At 34.5% G+C, this 24,148-nt stretch overlaps 1 protein-coding gene across 1 annotated transcript; it reads right to left on the reverse strand.

The window, feature by feature from the left end:
- Window positions 1-1,562: 1,562 nt before the first annotated feature.
- On the reverse strand, window positions 1,563-22,363 carry alphaSnap (Alpha-soluble NSF attachment protein). Its single transcript, XM_067787051.1, has 6 exons — window positions 22,086-22,363; window positions 21,162-21,345; window positions 20,969-21,100; window positions 20,756-20,902; window positions 20,519-20,692; window positions 1,563-11,482 (listed from the first exon to the last, which is right to left on the reverse strand). Exons 1-6 carry the CDS (start codon window positions 22,175-22,177, stop codon window positions 11,333-11,335), a joined length of 879 nt encoding a protein of 292 aa, XP_067643152.1. The 5' UTR covers window positions 22,178-22,363; the 3' UTR covers window positions 1,563-11,332.
- Between the last annotated feature and the right edge of the window lie 1,785 nt (window positions 22,364-24,148).

Raw genomic sequence — 24,148 nt, forward strand, 5'->3', positions numbered from 1 at the left:
TTGTAACTCCTGAATCCGATCTTTCAAAGCATCCATCTCGGCCTCCACTTTATTTTGTCGTTCACTAACAGCCTCCAGCTGCGATGAGAATTTTGTTTCCTGTGCCTCGAGCTTTGTTGAGATACGTTCTTCTTGTGCTTCGAGCTGTAATGTTATGCGTGCCTCTTGCTCTTTTAATTGTTCTGCAATTTGTGACGCCATGTGTGTTTTCTGTTCTTCCAATTGTGATGCCATATTGGTAGATATTTGTGATGACATTTCGGAAATTTGTGCCGATATTGCAGCCAATATCTTGTTCAGGTCTGTGTTCGCCATTGTCTGCGGTGTTTCTTCCATTTTTGTTATTTCCTCGCCATCAAGATGAAAGTCATACTCTTCCACATCAATTCCTTCTGCTTCCATTGCCTCTCGTAGCCGTGCCTGAAGTTCAAGTTTAACGCCGCTTGTATTCAATCCACGGCTCTCCAACTCCTTCTTTAGTTGCTGGATCTTCAATTCACTGAACTTTGCCATGTCCTTGTTGTCCTCTGGAATTTATTCAACAATTCCTCTTCTGACACCAATTGTAACGAAATTGCTTGCAAATCCTCTTATTTGCAATCCTCTGCTAAGTTCGAATCACTAAACTGTTGAATAAATAACTCCAATATTGAATAATGGAAAAATGGCCTTTATTAAAGTACTTCACAATACACTTATACTTTGCTACTCGCTGGCTTAATAACCAAACTGATTGATAACTCAAATGAAACTCTACTATTGGCCGCCAGATCGCGTGCTTAATCAAATGATTGATAGCTCAACTCAAACTGAATTCCTTCTTACTCGCTTGCCCCGCTTTTATAGTTTACGCTGCATACTTCTAGGCTCTTCGATTTCCAAAACTTACTAGTTGTTTCGGCTACAAAATCGCCAGCCACAACTACGTGCACAAATTATTGCTCTCTCTTGTGACAACTCAGATAAGATATATGCATGTGTTTATGCATTGCTGCTCCGCTGTTCGTATACGTACATATGTGTAGACGCAATTATTTATTCGTTTATGTAGATACATAAAGATTGAATTATTGATGTGAATGTTTGTAGCTTACAGTCTCTCGCGCGCACATAGGCATATAAGTAAATGCATCTGTGTGTGACATCTCTCTGGGCTGCCTTATATATGTGTATACTTGATTTGATTATTAACGTAAATACTGCTTGGCATGGCCTTTGCATCGCCTTAGTGATGGGATAATTTAGTGATGCTAATATCCGTGACAATATTCTCCCCTCAAAAAACACATTTTAAATAAATTTTGTTAACTTATTTTCCGTAACATCCTAACTTTAATGAATTTTAAGTAGAAAAAGTATAAAATAAGGTTTTTTAATTTTATTCATAGACAATTGTAACGGGTTGAACACTTTTCTTCTTTTTCTGGCAGTCGCCGGGGTGACTGCGTCGGCCAAAAATAGGTGTAAAAATCGTCGGCCGAACTAGGGTTAAGCTAGTAATGTAGCTTTGCATACCTTTCAAATCCCATTAGGCGTATATGGCGCTTTGAAATAAAACAAAATTTCATTGTAGTTTTGTTTGTGTTTTTTATTGTTTTTATTAACTTTTCATATTGTGTATGCGTAAAGAGGTTTATACACGTACATACATAATTCGTACATATTTGCATACATACTTTTGTATGAATTTGAAAAACATTATTTTGCATAATTTTGGGTAGTCATACAACGCGTTATAAGTATATATATTTTTTTCGATTATATATTTGAATGTATGTATAACTATAATGAACCAGCGTTTAATGCAAATGTATTCAATTTTTTTTTTGTTTGGCTTTGAGTCTCCCTCAATTTATTTCGTTCTTTCTTTGTTTTGCATGCTTTACTATTTTTGGGTTTTTGGAGCGAGTGCCTTTTTTATTTGTGATTCTTATTTGTTGTTGTTTATTGCTAGTGGTTTATGCGATTGTGAAATTGTGTTATAAATAATTTATATAAAATGTAAATTTTTTACTTCCATAAAATAGCTGGATTATTAGTGATTAATTGATCACAAGAAATATTTTATTTATATTTTTTTGTTTAATTTCTCCTTTGATTTCTCTTTTTATATGCATTTTATCTTTTTCTTTGGTTTTATTTGTCCACTATTATTTTATTTTTATTTTGTGCTGTATTTTTTTACTTTATATTACACTGCGTTACAAAAATGAGCTTTAGTTCTGTTCTATGAACCAAATATACTTTTTCGGAAAGGAGAGAACAAATAAAAATACACGTGTATCGGCGATTTTCATGTACACGTCAGAATTTTTTTTATGTATAAAGCTCGTAGTGTCCGTCTGTCCGCCTGTGTGAAAGACTTTGGTCGATTTTTAATATTGATTGTGCAATTCAATATTCCATCTGTCATACCAGAGGTAAGTGTTGTAAAAGTCATAAACAGTTTAGTGTTAGAAAGTTACTATTGATAAACTACAAATATATGGAGTAGGACGGGTCGAAAAACAAATTTTTTTCGGAACGCTTTATTAGTTTACAAATTAGGAGTCCCTTCAAGTTATGCCGAAAAAAGTGAAACAAAAATTTTTTTTTAATTCAGAAAAATCTGAGAATTGATAAAAATCTATTTTTTAAAAAATTTGACGTGATACAGACATTTCCACGAGTCTGCCTGCAAAAATTCAGCTCGATTGGATCACGGAAAAAGGGTTAAAAATCGATCCAAAGTCTTTCACACAGGCGAACAGACGGACACTACGAGCTTTATATTTAATACATAAAACAAAAAAAAAAAAAATTCTGACGTGTACATGAAAATCGCCGATACACGTATACTTTTTCCCCCTTTCCGAAAGAGTATATTTGGTTCATAGGACAGAATGTGTGTAACGCGGTGTTATAATTATATTCCTTTATTTTATTTAAAATTTGAATTTTAAATTGTTTTTTTGGTTTTTATTTATGTTTTTTTTTACTATTTGATCACAAGCAATTTGTTTTTAATTTTTTTGTTTAATTTTCCATTGATTTTTCATTTTGTTTGCAATTTATTATTATTTATTTTTCCAATTTTATTTGAGTATTATTCTTTTTTTATTTTAATTCTTGTTGTTTGCGCTTTCTTATTTGTGAAATCATTATAATTTATATATACTATATACTTTTGTCGCAATTTTCGAGGTTGAATTTTCTTATTTTATTGACACTACTTTTATCTTTACTTTTTCTGCTTTATTTTTATTATTGTATAATTTGGCTTTTCTAACCAATTGAATTTTATGCGTGTGTTTTTGTAGTTTAAAATAAATTTTAGTTATTCACTTTTAATTTTTAACGTTTTTTATTTTTAACTTTTTAAATTGCATTACAAATTTTTCGTACGTTCCTATTTTCATCACACGCACCAAATAAATTTTTTTTAGTTTCCAATTTTGTAAAATTTTTTATTTTGTTTTTTTTTTTTTTTTCATTTTATTTCATATCTTATTTATTTTTTGGTTTTAATTTCAATTTTATTTGGATTATTTGCTTTTTTCTTTATTTTTATTTAATTTTTTAGTAATATATTAATTTTTTGTTTTTATTAAAATTTGTTGCTTTATTTTGTTTTCTTATGTTAACTCAATAATAAACCGTAGCAATTCGAACATTATTTGCTGCCATTTTATAAACCGCTTGCATTTTTTTAATTAAGGGCAATTGTTGTTGTTTACTATGCATGTAGATGAATGTATGTATTTATGTGCGCTTAGCTTGATTTAAGATGCATTTTTATTTATGTTTTTTGTTTTCAATTTAATTTTAAAGTTGATGTATTTTTAGTAGTACTAGTAGTAATTTTTTGTTTTATATTTCTGGAGAATTTGTGTTTCAGTTACTCTGAAATTTTATTAAATATATTTATTTGTTTTGCTTATATTTTAAATGATTTTTTTAATTTTGTTACATTTTGGTTTTTTTTATTGTTTTTTCATGTTTTAGTTTAAATTTTTTTCTTACAAGATATTAATTTAATGCTGGTTTCTTTTATTTGTATGTTCTTTTTTCGTGTTTGTATTTTGTATTATTTAAGTACTTATTTATGTTTACTAATCAACAATTAATACTAAGTTGAGATGGAAATTTCGACATTTGTGACCCTCAAAAGCAAAATTTAATATTTTCGGATGGCTAAAATATGTGTGCACTCATCCATTTAACGCTGACTTAACGCTGTTGTTATTTGTTGTTTTTTGTTCTTCTCCGTTGACCGTTTTCACTTCTTCCACGCTTTCATTGCTTTTGCACGTCAACTGCTTGCTCTTTTTTCTCGTCAGCTCCTTCTTCTTTTAAAATTTCGTTTTCAGTTAAGCTTCTTCCTTTTTTCTTCTTCATTGTTTAATTAAACTTCAAAATCTTCAACATTTTTTTTGTTTTTTTATGGTTGTTTATTTCAACATTACAATTCATACAATTTTCAAAAAATTTACTTTGCCGTGCATTTTTTATTTACTTAAGTTTGACTCGTCTTTGGCGCCTCTCATTAATTAACCGCTTCCAATTTAAACAACGTACATTTATCATTAATACTTTTTTTGAAATTGTCTAATTGAGTTTGACGGCGGTGACAAAGATTTACTTGTGTTTTTTTGTTATTTTTAAAATTCACTAAATTGTTTCACTACATTTTTTGTTGTTTCTTATTATTAATTTTTTCGGTTTATTTACCATTCAACATTTCCTGATTTTTGTTTTTAATATTTTAACTATCAACGAATTACACACAAATTTAATGTTTGAAAATTTATTGAAACTGCAGTTCTTAATGATTCATATTTTTTTGTTAATATATGAAAATACAATTTAATGATTCTTAGTGAGTTATGAGTTTTAGTATTATGGCTTTATTGAGATTCATTTAAAAAAAATTCTATGTGAACTAAAGTTCTATAAATTAAAGAATGTTTAATTTTAAAATAAGATTTGAAAACTAAGTTTTTTTTTCAAAGAAAAGAAGTGTTGAGGACTGATCAACAATTGCCCTTTGTTGATTGATTTGTGAAGAAGTTATATATAAGTATACAAAAATTAAAAATTCAACGTAAAAAAAAACTAAAATAATCAAAAATGGTTAAAAAATATATTCAAAAATTTTTTTAAATTTATTTGCTTTCTATCTATTCGATGTAAATAAAAAATAAAAATATTTAACGAAAAAAAAAAATTAAAAAAAGTAAAAAAAGTTTTATTTTAAGCGTCGAAAATTTTATGTAAAAAAAATATTTATCTAAATAAATACAGAATTTATTTTGAAAAATTCAAAAAAAAAAAAAAAATATTAAAATTTTTAAATAATGTATATGCTTTCTAATAATAAATAAATAAATAAAACTAAAAAATTAAAACAAAAATATATTTAAAAATTTTTTCAAATTTATAAGTAAATAAATAGAAACATTCAACCAAAAAATTCAAAATAATTTAAAAAAGTGATTACTTAATTTTAAAATACTTCTTTTATTAATGTTTCAAAAACTAATTTTTTCTGGGTATCCTTCATATTTCCGTAAAGTTGTTTTAAAATATGCCTTAGATATACTCGCTAAAAAACTTTGTTTTTTTAAGTAAAAGTTAAACAAAAAATTTTCAAAACATAATTTCAAAGAAATATCTTTTCAAAAATAGAATTTAGCTGTGTAGTTATTTTATTTTGTATTTTTTTTTTAATTCCTTAATTTGATTGTGTAGTTTAAAACAAAAAACTCAAAAAAGGCGCCTTAGAATGCCTTCCAAGTTTTTTTGAATGTGCACAAAGCTATGATGGTTTTTTTGTTATTTTTTTTTTGTAGTGATACTCGAACTATTCTACTATTGTATTGTTTATAGTGAGAAAACGAAATGTGATAAATATATTATTGTAAGCGGTTTATAAAATATGTAGCCTGCTCTTTTATTATTTTTTAAACCACAAACTTCATAAAAAGTTTTTTATGGGAATTTCCGATCAGTTTTATTAATTTATATGTAGTTTTTCAGCTTTACTGATCTATTAGGGTCAAGTGCAAATAAAATGTGATTTATTCCACCATTTAGCCCAACGTTTCGATAATTATCCTTATCTTCTTCAGGGGCGGTCTATATTTGTTTATAACAAAATACAAAAGACAAAAACAACATTAGAAATAAAATTACACGATCTAAATTACATAGTTTCAAACAAAGTTTTGCACAATTATAAATTTGAATTTTACATGAAATATTACTTCACAAACAATTATTTATATTCACTCACATTGGTATATAAAAAACGATTTTATTATTACTTTACAAAAAAATTAAATGCTACCATCACTATATGGTAAACTTGTCAAACTAAAACTAATTATCTGTGTCATAGGCATAATAAGTAAGTCGCGGCTATGTCTTGTGTATCTTCTTTCTTTTTTTTTTTCTTCGAAAAAAAGAAAAAAAAATGTTTTGCAATTTTTATGCAGTTTATTTTTAAAAACATACTTTTTCGCGAAAGTGTGTATGTGTTATTGTATACGTCGAGTTTGAAAAATTTTGGACCGTTTTCTCATACGACCTTAAAAAACTTTTTATCGTACTGATAAAACTTGAAGTTTACATCAATAAAACTGTCTAACCGCTTTAAAAATTCGTTAAGCGTATGCAATTTTTTTTGAATTTGAAAAATTTTAATGTTTTTTCTTCATATGTGCGTTTTCAAGTTATTTTTGAAATTGCAATAGTTTACTACGCAAAGTTTGCTAGCAAACACTGGCTTTTGGCACTTTCAACATTTTTTGAAAATATTTGTTATCGCTATACTGTCTATGAGCTATTTCAAGTCAATTTGAGTTTTGAATTTGCTGTTGATGAGTGTTTTTGAAAAAACCTTAGCAATAAAATTTAGGTTTCAGTCAACAAGAGCTTCGTCTTCAGCATTTTTGAATAGAGTTGTGTAATTTTTGAGACTGCTCGTGCATTAATTTTTTGTTTAAATTGGCAAAGATATCAGTTATGGGCACATTTTTGAAATTACTTTTACGCGCGAGATATTTTTCGAAATTTTCAAGCAATTGATGTTAAATTTGGTGATTTCAAGCGTTTCCGAAAATACTTTTGCTTTTTTTTTCAACATTAGAATGCCATTTTTATCTCATATTTTATTGCTTTCAAGTGTTCGAAAAACCTTTCCTTTTTTGTGTATTAAAATGCCACGTTTTGCTTTTTTCTACATTTAAATGCTATTTTTAGCCAGCATTAGACTGATTTTGAGTGTTTTATAAGAACTTATTGCGGTTTTGAGTATTTAGATGCTATTTTTTTTAGCCACTACTTCAATAATTTTCACTGGCCAAGATTTTAAGACGTTTTAGAAAATAAGTTCGCTTTTTTAAGCATTAAAGTTCCATTTAAATCCACCAATTTGAGGATTTTAAGCGTTTTCGAAAGCCCTGTATGGTTTTTGAGTATACAAATTTAACTATAAGTCAATAATTTGCTGATTTCAGGCGCTTTCGAAAAATCGTTTGCATTTTTTAACAATACATTATTGCTTTTAGACAATAGCACAATGCTTTTGAGCAGTTTTTAATATAATTTAAGCACTCTTGAAGCTTTTCAAACTACGCAACTTTTACCGTTCTGTTTTTTGAGGACTTTTTGGACGTTTAAGCTTTATTTATAATAAAATGAACTTTAAATGCAAAGGTTTTGTTAGCAATTTACATGCTGTATATATATGTATGTATATTGAAATTTTCAGGTTATAAATTTTTTTTAAATTTTATCCTTTTTGTAATTGTGTATGCATTTTTTGTATCTCACGTATTTCTAATTATATATTTTTGCTTTCTATGCATTTTTAGATATTTATGTGTCAATATATGTACATATATATTTATATGAACGTATGTATTAGATGTTGTTGTTTCGCATGCTGCTCTCTATTGTTTGGTTTCCGTCTGGTGCTCGTAGTATAAGCAGCTACTTTAAAAATATTTTTTTATTGATGCTTTTTTGATTTTATTAAAATGTATTGAATCTAAATTTGTATGTGCCTAGTTATTGTAACTCTTTGTAATTTACTTTATGCGCTAACACGTGCTTTTTTCTGCGCACGTATGTGACTGTTGACTTTTGCAGTTTGATAAGTTTTTTTTCTATGATTCATTTGGATTGTAGGACATTTATTTATTTAGTATTTATATATATATATAGTTTATTATTGAGCGCATGCATTTAAACATCTCACAAATGTTATTAAATATAAGAACAATAAGTTTTTCTTTCCAGCATTAACTTTAAATTTTGTAAGCTTTTAGTTATAAGAAAATTATTATTTTTGAATGCGCTACAATTACTTTTAAATGTGAGCTTGTTAGAAGTAAGTTTGCTCTAAATGCTTAAAATTTTCAAAATCCTTTACATACTACATATGTTTGCTGCTTTTATACAAATGTATTTTGCACAATATAATAATTATTTGAATTTATAAATGTATATTGAATTTGTTTTTGAAAATCTTAATGTAGCTTAACTTTTGGCATAAAATATTGAGTATAGCCATGTGTGTTAATTTAAATACAAGAATGTATGTGTGTATTTGCATGCTCCTTAGATGCACTTTTTGAAATAGTTATGCGGCCACATAAACATTTTTTTTTTGTTGTTGTGTGTAGCGCTGTAGTTGCAGCAAGTAAGTATATTCGACTTGCCGATTCAAATGCAAACTGAAAGCTTTACTATAGCTGACGTGTTGTTTTTACGTTCAATATATCAAAACTCGTTATTTAAACTGCATAAGATCTTTGAACACATTTCTATTAAAACAACCAAATTTCGCACAACAAATTTAAAAAAGTGCAGTCATGTAGTAATCTTGTAAGTGTGTATGCTTAGTAGGGTAAGCTAGCTATATTTTGTCACGTATCATACGTATGTAGTATAAGTGTTAGTAAATTGTATTTATGTTTTCTTTTTTTTTAAATATGTATGTATTACTTTTTATGTGTATTTATTTTTTTATTTTCTTTTTGCTATTACATTAAATATTTCTGTTTGGCATTTAATAATGTTAATAAAATGTTTAAAGGAATACATTTTAATTAGGAATATTATGCGTACTTTTTAAATTAAAAATAGTTAAAATATGTTTACAGTTTTTGTTTTGAAAATTTAAAAATAATACAGTTTTACATTGTTTACTCCCCAATAAATTTTTAATAATATTAACCATGCATGCCATTTTTGCTGCTGCTTTCTTCAATTAATTCTTTTGTTAATTTTGTATAAGTAATATTTAATTAATTTGTTTGCTTTTCTATATTGTTATGCACTTAATTTAATATAAATATTTGTATGTAATTTTTTTTTAAATAGTTATTTGTTATATATATATTTTTCTTATATTTAATACAACAATAAACAAATGCCTATTGACATAATTTTTTAAACTAAATTTTGGTGCAGTATTATTACTTTTTTTTGAATATAATAACCCTTCAGTGTATTCAGCTCATATAGCCACCCAAGCTACTTTTACTTAAAGATAGTTTTTATTATTATTAAATAATTGTGTTATGCTTAAATGCGAAAACTTGTAATGAATATGTTTTTGTTTTCACTTATCCTTTGCTGCTGCAATGTTCTCTTCCGCTTTGAAAAGCCCTCCAACTTCTTCTTCACATGTTCCTTCTACCATAGTTATTGTGTTCATTTGGTTTGTGTTGTTTTGCTTTTATAACAACTAAATAAGAAATCAGATATGAAGTGATTTTTACATAACTACTGCATTTAACTTAAAACAATAAAATAAATAAAATTATACATAAATTGTGTATCTATAAAAATGTATTACTACATGTAATGCAATATTTGATATTTAAACAGTTACAGCTTTAAATTTTTTTAATTGCTTCAAATAACGCTTAATAACATTGAATTCATACAATATAACATTTAACAAACAGCTATAAGGAGGAATAGATGTACACACATTTATATACACATGTATGTGTTTAACATTAAATATATATTTGGTCAACAAACATTAAATATTTAGAAAATTATATAAAGGTTCGCGTTGAAAATCATAAAAAAAATATTAAAAGAAAATAATTTATAAAAATAAGATAAAATAAAAAATAAGATAAAATAAAAAATAATATAAAAATAAATTAGTTATTAAATGTAAACAAAAACATATTTAACTGTAGTTTCAATTAATATTCAAGCACAAAAACATGTATAAAAAAATTAATAAAACAACCATCATTTCAGTGCATATACAAAAATTATTTATTTGAAACAAAAAATCATAATATGATATATTATATTAAATGAAAAGTTAAAATTATACTTCATTCCATACATATATATATATATATATACTGCATTTAAAATGCTTAAAAAAACAATTACATATATTTCAATCAGTTATAACAAATAAAAGTTTAAAGCAATTCTATACGTTGCCTCAGCAAACGCTGATTTTAAATTTTACATATTATTATTTTTTTTTTTTCAAAATTCATACATTTGCAGCTTTTCACGCCAATATTAGTCCCTTGCCTTTAAAGTTATTAAAAATCATATATTCACTTTCTTTATTAAACAGTTGCATATGTTAATAAGCACAAAACTTTCCGACTTACACCCACTAAAATCTTGCCATTTATGTATATTAGTTTTCTATTTGAATACACTTGCTTACGCTTTTGTTTCCTTTGGCTGGCTTTCGTGCGCTAAAATTATGCAAAATTTTGCTTTTCATATGTGTTTTTATAAATCTCTCAACTACGCTTTTTCGTTATACATTTTAGTAGCAGCTAACTACAAAGTTTATATAATACACAATATGAAATTTTCTAAATTAAAACTTTACGTTTATCTTTGTTTTATTATTATACGAAGCCTATTATTAGAACTTCATTTCCATTATAATGAGAATATTTATAATTGATTATTTTTCATGTCTTTGTATGTAGTATGTTAATATGAATTTTTTTTAGCAATTGAAATTTTGTCTCTGTCCCCTTGTTGTTTAGTGTAATTTTGTTTATGTGGTTTTGTATTGTATTAACAAAGGTTTAAAACTCTATGCATGTACGTATGTGTAGTCTGTTTTTGGTCTATTATGTATTCAATTTAAATTTAGCTACTTAAATGTGTTATATTTTAAATATTTCTGTGAACAAAAAAAAAAAAAAAAACAAAAAAATTAATGGCGTGTGATGTGGAATTTTAAAAATTTTGCTTTCGCTGCTTGCTTTATATGTTCACTATTTGGAATAATGTTAGTTTTGTATTTAAATATATAATTATAATAATTTTAATGATAAATTTATCGTAAATCGGGATCCTCATCGGCGGCCTTCTTAATTCTAAGCAATATTGTGGTATACCACTGATCTAGACGTGAAATGCTATCATAATCTTTGACCGCTTCTGTGAAGCCTTCGATGTTTTGCTCTTCCAAGTGTTCGCAGAGCACCTGGAAAATTAGAAAGCAACAAATAATCAATAAGACAGTTCTATAATGAGAAAACTACAAATTATTTATGAAACAAATCGAGCGTCAGTAAGGCTGTGTGTTGTTACTTTGTCCACAGAAGATATACATATATTTAAAACTTGCGCCGTTTAAATTTTAGCTTTATTATAATTCAATATTTATTTATTTATCAGTCTACAAATTAAACAATTATACAGACCAAATATACCGACACTTAAATCTCAGATGTAATACACGATATAAACAACATAAGCAGTCATCAATTTTAAAGTAATATTTAAACAGTATTGAATTAAACGCTTGACAATTTCAATTAAAAACTTAGAAGTAAGCAAAAGATAAAATGTTGAAAATGTGTTCAAATGTACTCATGAAGGAGCTAGTAAATAATAATTTATGAAATTGACAATAAAGCAAATTAATAGTAGATAAAATATATACAGAATAGAATTTATACAGAGTAAATTTGATTGCATACATAAAAAAAATAATGATCACAACGCAATTTTGCAAACAAGTTTCAAGTAACTGGTACTTCAAATTTGAAACAGAGGGTTGAACAGTATATCACGGTTTAGCGTTCTTTGCTTCATTTCGAATTACAAATTTAATGTAGTTAAAAGATATTTTTTAATACCAAGAAACGAGTCGCAGACGTCCTAATTTTTTTTTTTATTTTATTTATTAAAATCACGACATAAACAGTGAAGTGGTTCGTGCATTTCATAATTCGACTTGCATGTAGCTACAAAAATTGATTGAAAATGTCTAGATGGCCTAATAGCAACGTTAAACTTAATTTCACCAAGCAAAAATGGACTATTTATTGACCCTCTTATTAATTTAACAATAAATAAGACACCCAGCATCTCCCTGCGGCTCTGCAATGTAGGTAGCTGTATTAGTTTTAACCGGCTGCAATAGGGGGGAAGATTTTTAGAAGGATCCCATGGTAAGTGTTTTAAAGCGAAAAGCAAAAATTGTTTCTGGACCGATTCCAGCTTGTCAGAATGAACCTGATAACGCGGATTCCAAATTATTGAAGCATATTCCAAAGTAGGTCTGACCAATGTGGTAAAAAGAGTTTTTGTAACGTATGGGTCATTAAATTCTTTAGACCAACGTTTAACCTTTCGCGCTATTCACGCAAGATTCAATATGAAGTTTAAAATCGAGTTTTGGGTCCATTGTAACGCCTAAATCAATAAAATTAGTAACTTGCTTGATTACATAGTCGCCAATAACATAGTCATGGGATTGGAAGGACTTCCTTGTAAAACACACATGAACTTACTAGGTTTAGTGACATGGCGTTTACATTACACCAGTCACCAAGACTATTCAGATCAGCCTGAAGACATGCCCTATCCACGGGTGAGCGGATAGGCATTACAAGTTTGACATCATCAGCGTACATCAACTTCTTACAGCTCTTCAAAACAGTAGGAAGGTCATTAATGAACAACAGGAACTTGGGGGTGGGGAGGGAGGGATGGCCTGAAGGTTCAATGTGGCCATATAAATCGTTCCCGAGATGGTCGGGCCAGCACCTTAATGGTGCTGTGTTACCGGAGCGTATCGGATCTGTATCCGACAAAGGACCATCATATCGATAACACTCCCCAAAGCCTTCGGGGAGTAACCTAATCGCTACAACAACAACAACAACAGGAACAAAACCGGACCAAGATGGCTGCCTTGGGGAACACCAGAAGTTACGTTTATGAACCGATACCAACAATTATTAAATATAACTGTTTGTTTTCTTTCCCTCACATAAGAAGAAACCCAAGATAGAAGCAAAGGAGGAAATCCTAACCGATCAAGTTTGAATAAAAGTATAGAATGAGAAACTTTATCAAATGCCTTACTAAAATCAGTATAAATAACATCAACTTCACAATTAGTCTTAAAACTTTTGGATACAAAGGTTGTAAACTCGAGCAAGTTGGACACCGTTGATTTACCCTTGCAAAAGCCGTGTTGTGAAAAGTCAATTAATGAAGATACTCTAAAAGCAATCTGTTTTGTGATAATCAATTCAAATAGCTTAGGAATAGTGTTGAGTTTGGCTATTCCTCTATAATTTATAACCCACGTTCTGCTTCCATTTTTATGCAGTGGTATAATGAATGATTCTTTCCACTTCTTGGGAAATACCCCTTGCTTCAGGGACGCATTAAACAAACAGGTTAGAGGTCGATATAAATATCGAGCACAAGATTTCAGCACTACCGACGGAATATGATCCGGACCACTAGAGTAAGAAATTTTTAGATTTTCCAGATGAGTTAAAACATCATCAGTACATACATATGGGACTGCCTGGGAATCCAGAGGAGACAATCTGAAAGGATAATTCGATGGCGGGTAATCATAGGTGTTTGAATAATTAGATTCGAAGAAATCCGCAAACATGTTAGCAATTTCGAAGCTATCGTTGGAAATTTGATCATTTAGCTTCATTGTAGAAGGAAACCCTTTTATCTTCCTTTTTGAATTAACGAAGCTGTAAAACGACTTAGGATTGACAAAAATTTGGCTTTTAATCATACTGATATAGTTCTTTTAACAAATTCTGTTCAATGTGTTATATTTGTGACGTAAAATTGAGTAGGCCGCATAGTTAGTCATTGATCCAGAAAGTTTGTAACGTTTGAATGAACGCGTCTTCTGGTTTTTCAGGCGTTTCAATTCTTTAGTGCTCCAAGCCGATGATGATATAGCAGTGGTTTCTGACGTAGGTATGCATTTTTTAAATATTCCGTATAATACATTATTAAAATGGGATATACTGTCATCAATATCCCCATCGTACTCAGGCCAATTTATTCTCGATACTTCGAGTATTACTTTAGACCAATTGGCTTTTCTAAACAGAAATCGGTGAGGGGTCTTTCGCACTACGTTGGAGGAACGCTCAGAAAAATTGTAAGATTCCATAAACATCGCGAGAGCAGGATGATACACATCTTCAGGCAGGGCAAGGGGGTCACATCGATTTACAAAACAATTTGAATCGTCTGAGAAAATTAAATCCAAGCATTTACCGAATTTATTCTGAATGTTGTTAACTTGAAAAAGTCCAACATCTGCAAACTCGTTTAGGAAATCATAGTCGATAGCACGAGAAGAAGTAGGGATTAGCTTCCCATCGATAATACTCCATGACACACATGGCAGATTAAAATCGCCAAGTACAGTGACAGAATCACAGGCCCTGGCAGTACTGCACACAGATTTCACTATTGAGGAATGATTCAAATATAAGGAAATGTCAGATTGTGGGGGAACGTAGTTGGCTATAAAATATTTGTAGGTTGAGGAAAGTTTTACTCTTACACAAAGAAGCTTAGCATCCTCAAAGTCAGGAAAATGTAGTTCCTCCGCGGAAAACCTAGTGTGAACAGCAATTAACACACCTCCACCAGCTCTGGCCAGTCGGTCTTTTCTAAACACTTGACACGAACTCGATAAAACTTCAGCATTAAAAACTGTTGGTTTTAGCCAAGTCACAGTAAAAACGAATACATCATAAGAACTCTCATGACTCCGTAGAAAAATTTCCGTTAGTTTGGTATTCAACCCCCTAACGTTCTGATAAAGTATACTAAGTGAGATATTATTTACGTTTGATAAGACATAATTTAAGTTCGTACCACTTTTGGAGTGTTGTCTGGCAAGTTTTTTGATGCATTTAAAGTAGCGCGGTCACGGTTCGACTTTCTAGTAGACAAATGCACCACAGAGTGCTTCGGCCAGAAAGTAGAATCGAGTACCCTATCAAAAAATGTGTCAGGAACTAAGATTCTGAAAGAAGAGATCTCTCTCCCAGACTTAAAATTAAATTTATAAACATTAATATTGCTGTTAAGTTCAACACCAAGCTTTGAGCATACGTAGTTAGATATATCAGCTTCCGTCAGCGATGCGTGGAGCCGTGATACAAAAATGGCAAGATTTGGATTTTTCCCGACCAAGGACTGTCATTTCAGTGTGACCCCATCTAATTTGTTTCGTCCCTCCCACAAATTGTCATCCTCCCAGCAGCTCCTTGCAGCAGGACTGCTCCATATTCTCTTACTCTGGGAAGGCATCGAATCCAATCCGGGTCCGCCTCCTGACCCCGGTCCTGAAAAATGGTTTTGCTGCATCTGCCGTAAAAGAATCTTTTTAGGATGGTCATACTCTGCTCAGTGTGTCTCGTGCAAGGGATGGTTGCATCGGACAGGTTGTTCTGGGCTTGATCCCAAAACCCGACGTCCACGTAACTTTTATAAATTTTTTGTGGCTCCTTGCTTTCACGTTCAAGGGCGTCCCGTAGTCTACGCCTAAGCGCCCCTCCCACTACCTTCCTGCAGCCCCGCTGCTCAGCAAGGCACAACAAGTACCCGCTGCTGCTCGCGCCCCACGGCGCCAACAACTCAAACAGCTGATACCACTCATAACTACTACCTTCGTAGTAGAGTTGGTAGCAATGCTGAGCATCAGCCCCTGCCCCCGTCTTCTCCCCCTCTTTTCCGGCAGCAATCGTGCAGGTCAGGGAAACAGACTCTTAGTCCCTACCTCCGTTTGCACCGTCTGCCAGCACAGAATATATAGGTTTGCGACATCCGCCCAATGCAGCTCCTGCCTTGGGTGGTGCCACTTTCCTAGATGTTCTGGACTCCGCGATGGCAACCCCCCGACGGGTTTCATCGCGCCATGTTGTCAGGTCGCAAACCCAAATCATCCGGGTACTCCAATGCTTGCCCAAGGACGCCCAGTCCCAAGGCCACAACAGCAATTGCGTCCTGGCCTTCCACAACCCAGGCGTAGTCACCCGTCACTTACCCCCAGAGTGGCGACGCCTCCCCTTATGCACTTCAGAATTCTGCAGTTAAACTGTAATGGACTAACTGGGAAGATTACGGAGATAGTCGATTTCATGAAGCGGCACAACATCCGCATTGCTGCGATTCAAGAGACTAAACTCACAGCAAGATCTGCATTGCAGACCTGTTCTGGGTATAATGTCCACAGGAAAGACCGCGAGAGCGGAAATGGAGGCGGTCTCGCGTTTATCATACACCACTCTGTGCAATATTATATATTTGATCCTGGCATCGACCGCAGGGACAATGTCTTAGAACGTCAAGGCCTATCTGTCCGGTCAGGCGATGCAAACCTAGAAATCATCAACATCTACATCCCTCCTGCCACCTGTTGCCCCAGTGGATACCGCCCTAATATCAGGGCCTTACTCACTGGCAACAATCGCATTATCTTAGGCGATTTCAATGCCCATCATGATCTATGGCACTCAAACTTGCGGGCGGACAGTAGGGGTGAGATGTTGGCGGATCAAATAGAAGAAACGACGTTCTGCACAATAAACGGAGACGCCCCCACACGTATGGTAGGAAGCTGTCACAGCTCCCCAGATATCTAAATCGTGAGCGCAGAACTCGTAAACTGCGTCAACTGGCAGCCGATGGTAACATTGGCATCCGACCACCTGCCCATACTTATTTCGCTTGAGCGTACCGCCGACTTCATCGTCACTGAAAAACGCACTTTCATAAACTTCAAAAAAGGAAGGTGGGAAGAATATAAATCCTTTACAGACAGCCGCTTTGCTCCCCTCCTTATCCCGACTGATGCCCGCCAAGGGGAGCGTGCCTTCCGTAAGGTCATTAAATCCGCATCGGCACATTTCATTCCCGCCGGGATAATTCCCGAAATCCGGCCCACTTCCCGGCGGAGGCCGCAAACTTAGCGAGAGAACGTGACCTTATAAGACAGCTTGATCCAGGCGACCCCCAAATAAGGGATATAAACCAACGCATCAGATTGCTTGTGGATGAACACAAGCGGGCGAAATGGGAGGAGCACCTAAGAGGTTGTAACCTCCCTCTCTACCGGTGTGGGTAAACTTTGGTCCACCGTAAAGTCCCTATCGAATCCGACTAAGCACAAAGACAAAGTTTCCATCGCCTTTGGCGACAAAGTGCTGTCGGACGCGAAAAAATGCGCGAGCGCTTTCTGCCGACAATATATAATGCATCGTACGGTCGACAAAGATAGATGGATAGCCAATAGACACGTACATAAACACAAATTCAGCGCGTCACCAATCACCATCACCGCTAACGAGTTGAGGACGCCATTGGTCGTGCTAAACCATCCAAAGCAGTGGGCCCAGACGGCATAGCCATGCCAATGCTTAAAAGCCTAGGGAAAGAGCGTTTCAAATATTTAGCGCATGTCTTCAATCTGTCTCTTTCCACCTTTGTCATACCTGAGAAATGGAAAATGGCCAAGGTGGTCCCGCTACTAAAGCCTGGGAAACCAGCTAACATAGGTGAGTCGTATCGTCCGATATCTCTCCAATCGCCAGTGGCAAAGACGCTTGAAGCCATTTTGCTCCCTTATTTCAAAGCAAATTTGCAGCTAGCTCCTCATCAGCATGGCTTCAGAAAACTCCATAGCACTACCACCGCGCTAAATGCCATTAGCACCCAGATAAATTGCGGTTTAAATCAATAACCCCACCCCCACCCCACGCACATAAACACAAATTCAGTGCGTCACCAATCACCATCACCGCTAAAGAGGTTGAGGTCGCCATTGGTCGTGCTAAACCATCCAAAGCAGTGGGCCCAGACGGCATAGCCATGCCGATGCTTAAAAGCCTAGGGTAAGAGGGTTTCAAATATTTAGCGCATGTCTTCAATCTGTCTCTTTCCACCTTTGTCATACCTGAGAAATGGAAAATGGCCAAGGTGGTCCCGCTACTAAAGCCTGGGAAACCAGCTGACATAGGTGAGTCGTATCGTCCGATATCTCTCCTATCGCCAGTGGCAAAGACGCTTGAAGCCATTTTGCTCCTTATTTCCAAGCAAATTTGCAGCTAGCCCCTCATCAGCATGGCTTCAGAAAACTCCATAGCACTACCACCGCGCTAAATGCCATTAGCACCCAGATAAATTGCGGTTTAAATCAATAACCAACACCCCCCCCCCCTTTGATACGGTCAACCATGGCTCGTTACTGCAGGACCTGGAAGGGTCTACCCTTCCCCCATGTTTTAAAAGGTGGACCGCAAATTATCTGGGTGGTCGGCAGGCATCGGTGCAATTTAGAAACGAAACATCAAAACCAAGGAGAACTAAACAAGGGGTGCCACAGGGTGGTGTCCTATCTCCACTTTTGTTTAATTTCTACATATCTAAGTTACCTTCACCAGCGGAAGGAGTCACAATCGTTTCCTACGCCGATGTTTGCACAATAATGGCCACAGGCCCAGGCCCAAAGATCGATGCGCTATGCAATAAAATAAACGGCTACCTCCCTGATCTCTCCAGTTTTTTCGCAACGCGAAATCAGGCATTATCACCGACTAAATCTTCCGCGACCTTATTTACAACATGGACGCCCCAAATGTCGACCATTTTGAACACCCACGTCGATGGCACTACGCTACCGACTGTCCTACACCCCAAAATCTTGGGTGTGACGTTTGATCAGGATCTACATTTTGGTGAGCACGCAGCCGCAATTGTTCCGAGAATTCAGAGCCGTAACAAAATCCTCAAATCCCTCGCTGGCAGTACTTGGGGAAAAGATAAAGAAACGCTCATGACTACATACAAAGCAATTAGCCAGCCGATTACGTGCTACGCGTCATCCATATGGTCGCCAAGCTTAAAAATCACCCACTGGAAGAAACTACAGGCCTGCCAAAATACTGCTCTCAGAATCGCCACGGGCTGTCTTCTTATGTCCCCAGAAAACCATCTGCATAATGAGGCGAGAATATTCCCCATCAGGGAGAGAAATGAGAAGCTGACCAACAGTTCCTGTTGAATACCCAGAAACCTGGGCATCCCAACAGACATCTGATTGATGAACCAGCACCGCCTAGGGGCTTAAGGAGTCATCTCCGTAAGCATTTTGAGGAAACACGGCACCTGAGAACCCAGCCGTATGAAGTAAAAAAACACAAGCAGGTCCTTGGTGAACTCCATAAACAGGCGTCGGACCTTTATGCCGGAAGAGGAACGCATACTCCCCAGGGAAACGCGTGTCACTCTTGCTCAACTTCGTTCTGGATACTGTAACAGGTTAAACTCTTACCTATCCAGAATCAACCCCGACATACAAAATGTATGCCCCGCTTGCAATGTGTCCCCACATGACACCAACCATCTCTTCATTTGTAATGTGGAACCAACGCCTCTAACACCCCTTTCCTTATGGTCCGCCCCTGTTGAAACGGCAAGTTTCCTTGGACTCCCGTTAGAGGATATTGAGGAAAATTTGTGATCGGTCGCGGCTATTAGGTGGGGCGAGCATTGCTACAACAACAACAACAACAATAATGGACCTACGGGGGGGAACAGCAGTCACCTCCCTAGGAGCACCAGTTTCTAAAGCAACGGATCAGAAACAGGGGCTGTGATTGGGGCTGCGAGTGCGGTTGTTGTTACAGCAGTCGAATCGTTACCAGAATTGGGTTGCATAGCAGGAACATTAACATTATCTAGGAATATCTAAAATAACGTTAGTTGTAGATTGAGTATAATATTATAGTAATTACATGACAAGAATTTATCCTAGAACCTTTTAAAGCTCTCAGCAGGCAGGTATGCCTGTCGTAAGAGGCGATTAAAATATCAAATTGATTCAAGGGGTTGCCAGCGCAATATATAGCTTATCCAACCCAATTGTCAACCTCACCAACCTGTTTCTTTAACTTCCAAGACTCTGGCGACCCTAATTAATCATGCATCTAGGGGGTGGGAGGGCGGTATGGTCTAGAAGTTTTCATGTGGTCATACCAAATCGTATGGTGGGGCTAGTACCTTTATGGTGCCTGTTATAGGAACGTACCGGTACCGAACGTACCTCCACCGCCAAAGTACCTTCAACATCGATAACACTCCTCAGGGTCATAGGGGAGTTTCCTTATCGCTACAACAACAACCACAATAACACTTATTCAATCATATCACAGAAGTTTTGTGTTTATACCTTACTAAGTTTATATTCCCGCGAATCTTGGAATGCCGGATATTGCTGTGCATATTTCTCAATAGCATGTTGAGCATTTAACAAATCAACGCTCAAATGACATAAAGCAGCACGGAAGAAATACTCCTTTGCGCTATATTTGAGCAGTGAACTTTCCAGTGATGATGCGGCAACCTGAAAATATTAAACAAAAATGTTAAGTCGTTCAAAAAGCAGCACAATTTGCAGCACACTTACTTGCTCATAAATATTGATAGCCTTTTCGTAATCTTCCAGCTGCGCGGCATATTGAGCGACTTTCAACATACATTTATTTGCTGAACTAACCGATTCTTCGCCTTTGAAGTAATCAGCAGCTTGTTCGTAGTGTTGCACAGCTTTAGCCTGAAATAAAAATATGATGCATTTTATTATTAGCCTAGTTTTGAGGATGTATACATTTTAACTTACCAGCGTTCCAGGATCACTTTCATACATTTCTGCAATGCTCTGATGATGCTTTGCTGCCATAGTAAAGCGACCCATATCGGTGTAGATATCAATTGCTTTTAGCAAACATGTAACAGCGCTTTCCACATCGATCTGGAAATGTACACAGTTGTTTATTTGATTTGTATTATACAATTTATTGTTTTTTACTTACTTTCTTATAACAATTGGAAGCATCTACATAAGCAACGCCAGCATCATGGCGACTGCCAGCACGTGCATGCAAATTAGCTGCCTCACAGAAGCACTCGCCAGCTTTTGCCCAATTTTTGGACATTTTAAACATATTACCAGCGCGTTGATAACATTCGATGGCATCTTCCACCTTATTCGAACCACTGGATTTGAAAAAGAGTAAATCATGAAAAATTACACATGACAATTCACTAAACACTTTTTATATAGTACATTGCGACTATATCCGGGTATTATGAGATCGAAACTACATACCTACATTTTTAAATAAATGTCTGCCTAATATGTGCTAAGTATCGCAATGTGCGTAAACATATACATATGAAAATAGGCTTAGCCTAGAGATTGCAGACAAAAGTGGTCAGTGACGTAGCAGCATTGCTTCTGCGCTCCAAATTTTTAGTATACACAGGACTTAATGCACAAAAACAAGGAGTCAATGCGCGAAGTATGAGCCAAGTGAAGTGTAAATAACAACATAGAAATGTGAGCATGGTGAACGAGCAGAGGAATCTGCCGACAGCGCCAGTTGCACTCAACTTAACTCAGCTGTTGGAGAAAGTAAATCTCTTTATTTTACTGAAAATTGCTATAAACCTATTTGAAATTATACAAAGAAGCTCAATACTGTCGTCTCCATAGATTTTACGTATATTAGTCATCGCATCCCAGATTTCCCAAGGCATAAAATCGATCGCCACACACATATGTATACATGCATGTAGGTACATACACAACACTGCCAATCTAAGCCAATATGTATTTTACAATACTTTGCTTAAAAAGTAATAAATTTACTATTTTTGAAAAGTTGCCTATTTGTACACCTCACAAATGTGTTGTTGAAATCCCAAATTCTATTTCACTCATTAGATACACTCACCCAAAAAGCGACCCGAGAAATCCTTTCTGCTGCGTCAATTTCTTCTCGGCCTCAGCCATTAATTGCAGCGCTTTTTGCTCGTTGTCGCTCATAATTGCAAATTCGCGTTAAATTTGCAATTAATTGCAACAAATAATGGTGTTAGGGAATTTTATTTGACCGATAGAAAATTTTTTCACTGCTGGTTGCGGAACTGCGTTGGAAAAATAAAAAATCAATGACGAGCAACGTACGAAGCTGGAGCAGCAACAACGACGACGAAGTACGACAACGGCAGCGATTTGACAAATAGCGAAGTAACAAAACAACAAGGAAAGTGACAGCAGCCAGTGACAGCCAAACTGGAGGTTATAAAAATTGAGAGATTTTCTGGTGAGCATTAATGAATCGTCAATAGGCCTGGCCACATTCAACACGGCGGATACAGACCACAGCTACAGCAAAGCAAAACTTGACCACAATCGTAGCCATGCATTGGATACTTGGTTACAATGGCAACCACAGCTACAGTGGCAGCGCTGTTTCGAACAGCTGATGTATTTTAACATTTCATTGGCAAAACAAGCGTCCCGCCAAGTTGGTTGAAATTCTGCAAATAAAATTAAAAAGCCAGCTACATGAATTAATGGAAATAAAATAACTCGTTCTGTATACTGTATAAATCTGATATATTTCTACGATCATTCTACAATCAACAAATTCATTATACTCTTAATAGCAAGCTGCTACACATGGTTCTGGGCTCTGGTATTACCATTGGGAACCAGTGGAGCTCGACGTTCTTGGAATTGTAATTAAATACCATTTTCACTGGACAATAACCTGGAATCTGGACAATGACGAGGCGAAATAAATTCATTGGAGTCGTTCCAACAGAGAGTTGTAAACCGTTCTTCCTCTCATGATTTTGAATTACGAAACAGCCTTAAAGAATTTTTAAATACAACTTTCTAAAAAAGAAGTGCAGCAAAGGGAATTATAGGCAACAAGCTTCAAAATTATATCGTCGTTCTCTTGTCAGAAGTATAAATGAGTGTTTTTTCAATTTCACTGGTTTCATCAGTGAATGTTCTATATTAAAATCCCGAAAGCTTATACTATAGGAAACTACATTTTTTTTGGGCTTTAGTAAAGCGAATATGAAAAAATTCTAGATTTTCTAAAATAGCTAACTTTAAAACTTGATTCCCAGACATTTTGCTTTTTGTTCATTCATGCTCCTGGCAAGTGGGCGACGAACAATCCAAGTTTTCATGCCTTGACAAAAACCCAATATTGAATTGATTATTTTGTCTTTACTGTAAATATTTCTAATTAAAAATATTGTTTTGACAAACTTAAGTAAAACTATAACGCACACCTACGCTTAAAGAGTGTTAAGTCAAATACCTAAGTCTTTATACATACTACCGTGTTCTCTAATCCTATACAGACTGATCTATATACTCAATTAAATAGTAGTTCCACCACTCACCCCAAAGGCTTGATGAAACCTGACTTTTATTTAATCTATATGATGGAGTCAGACATCTTATCGAGTTTTTTAAACCTTGTTAGTTTTTGAGTTATTCACTCTTTAGGTAAAGGTGTGCGATATATCAGTTTTTTCTTTTAGTGATCGTAATCTAATCTGGTTGGGGGGGGGGGAGGGCGGTGGTCTTTGCAGCTAACCGCTTTATGGCATCAATTACGCTCACCGAATGAACCAGGAAGGAGGCAATGGTGATGGTCTCTATCTTTACAAGTAATACCGAGCATTATCTTATTAGAGCCGTAATAAACTCCTCAAATCTCTTGCTGGCAGTACTTGGGGAAAAGATAAAGAAACGCTCATTACCACTTGTAAAGCAATTGGCTAGCCGATTGCATGCGCGTCCCCAATATGGTCGCCAAACCTTTGGGGTGGGGAGGGAGGGATGGCCTGAAGGATTAATGTAAATCGTTCCCGAGATGGTCGGGCTAGCACCTTAATGGTGCTGTGTTACCGGAGCGTACCGGATCTGTATCCGGCAAAGGACCATCACATCGATGACACTCCCCAAAGCCTTCGGGGAGTAACCTTA

This window comes from Eurosta solidaginis, chromosome 5 (genome assembly GCF_040869045.1).
Source record: "Eurosta solidaginis isolate ZX-2024a chromosome 5, ASM4086904v1, whole genome shotgun sequence".
Classification (NCBI taxonomy): Eukaryota; Metazoa; Arthropoda; class Insecta; order Diptera; family Tephritidae; genus Eurosta; species Eurosta solidaginis.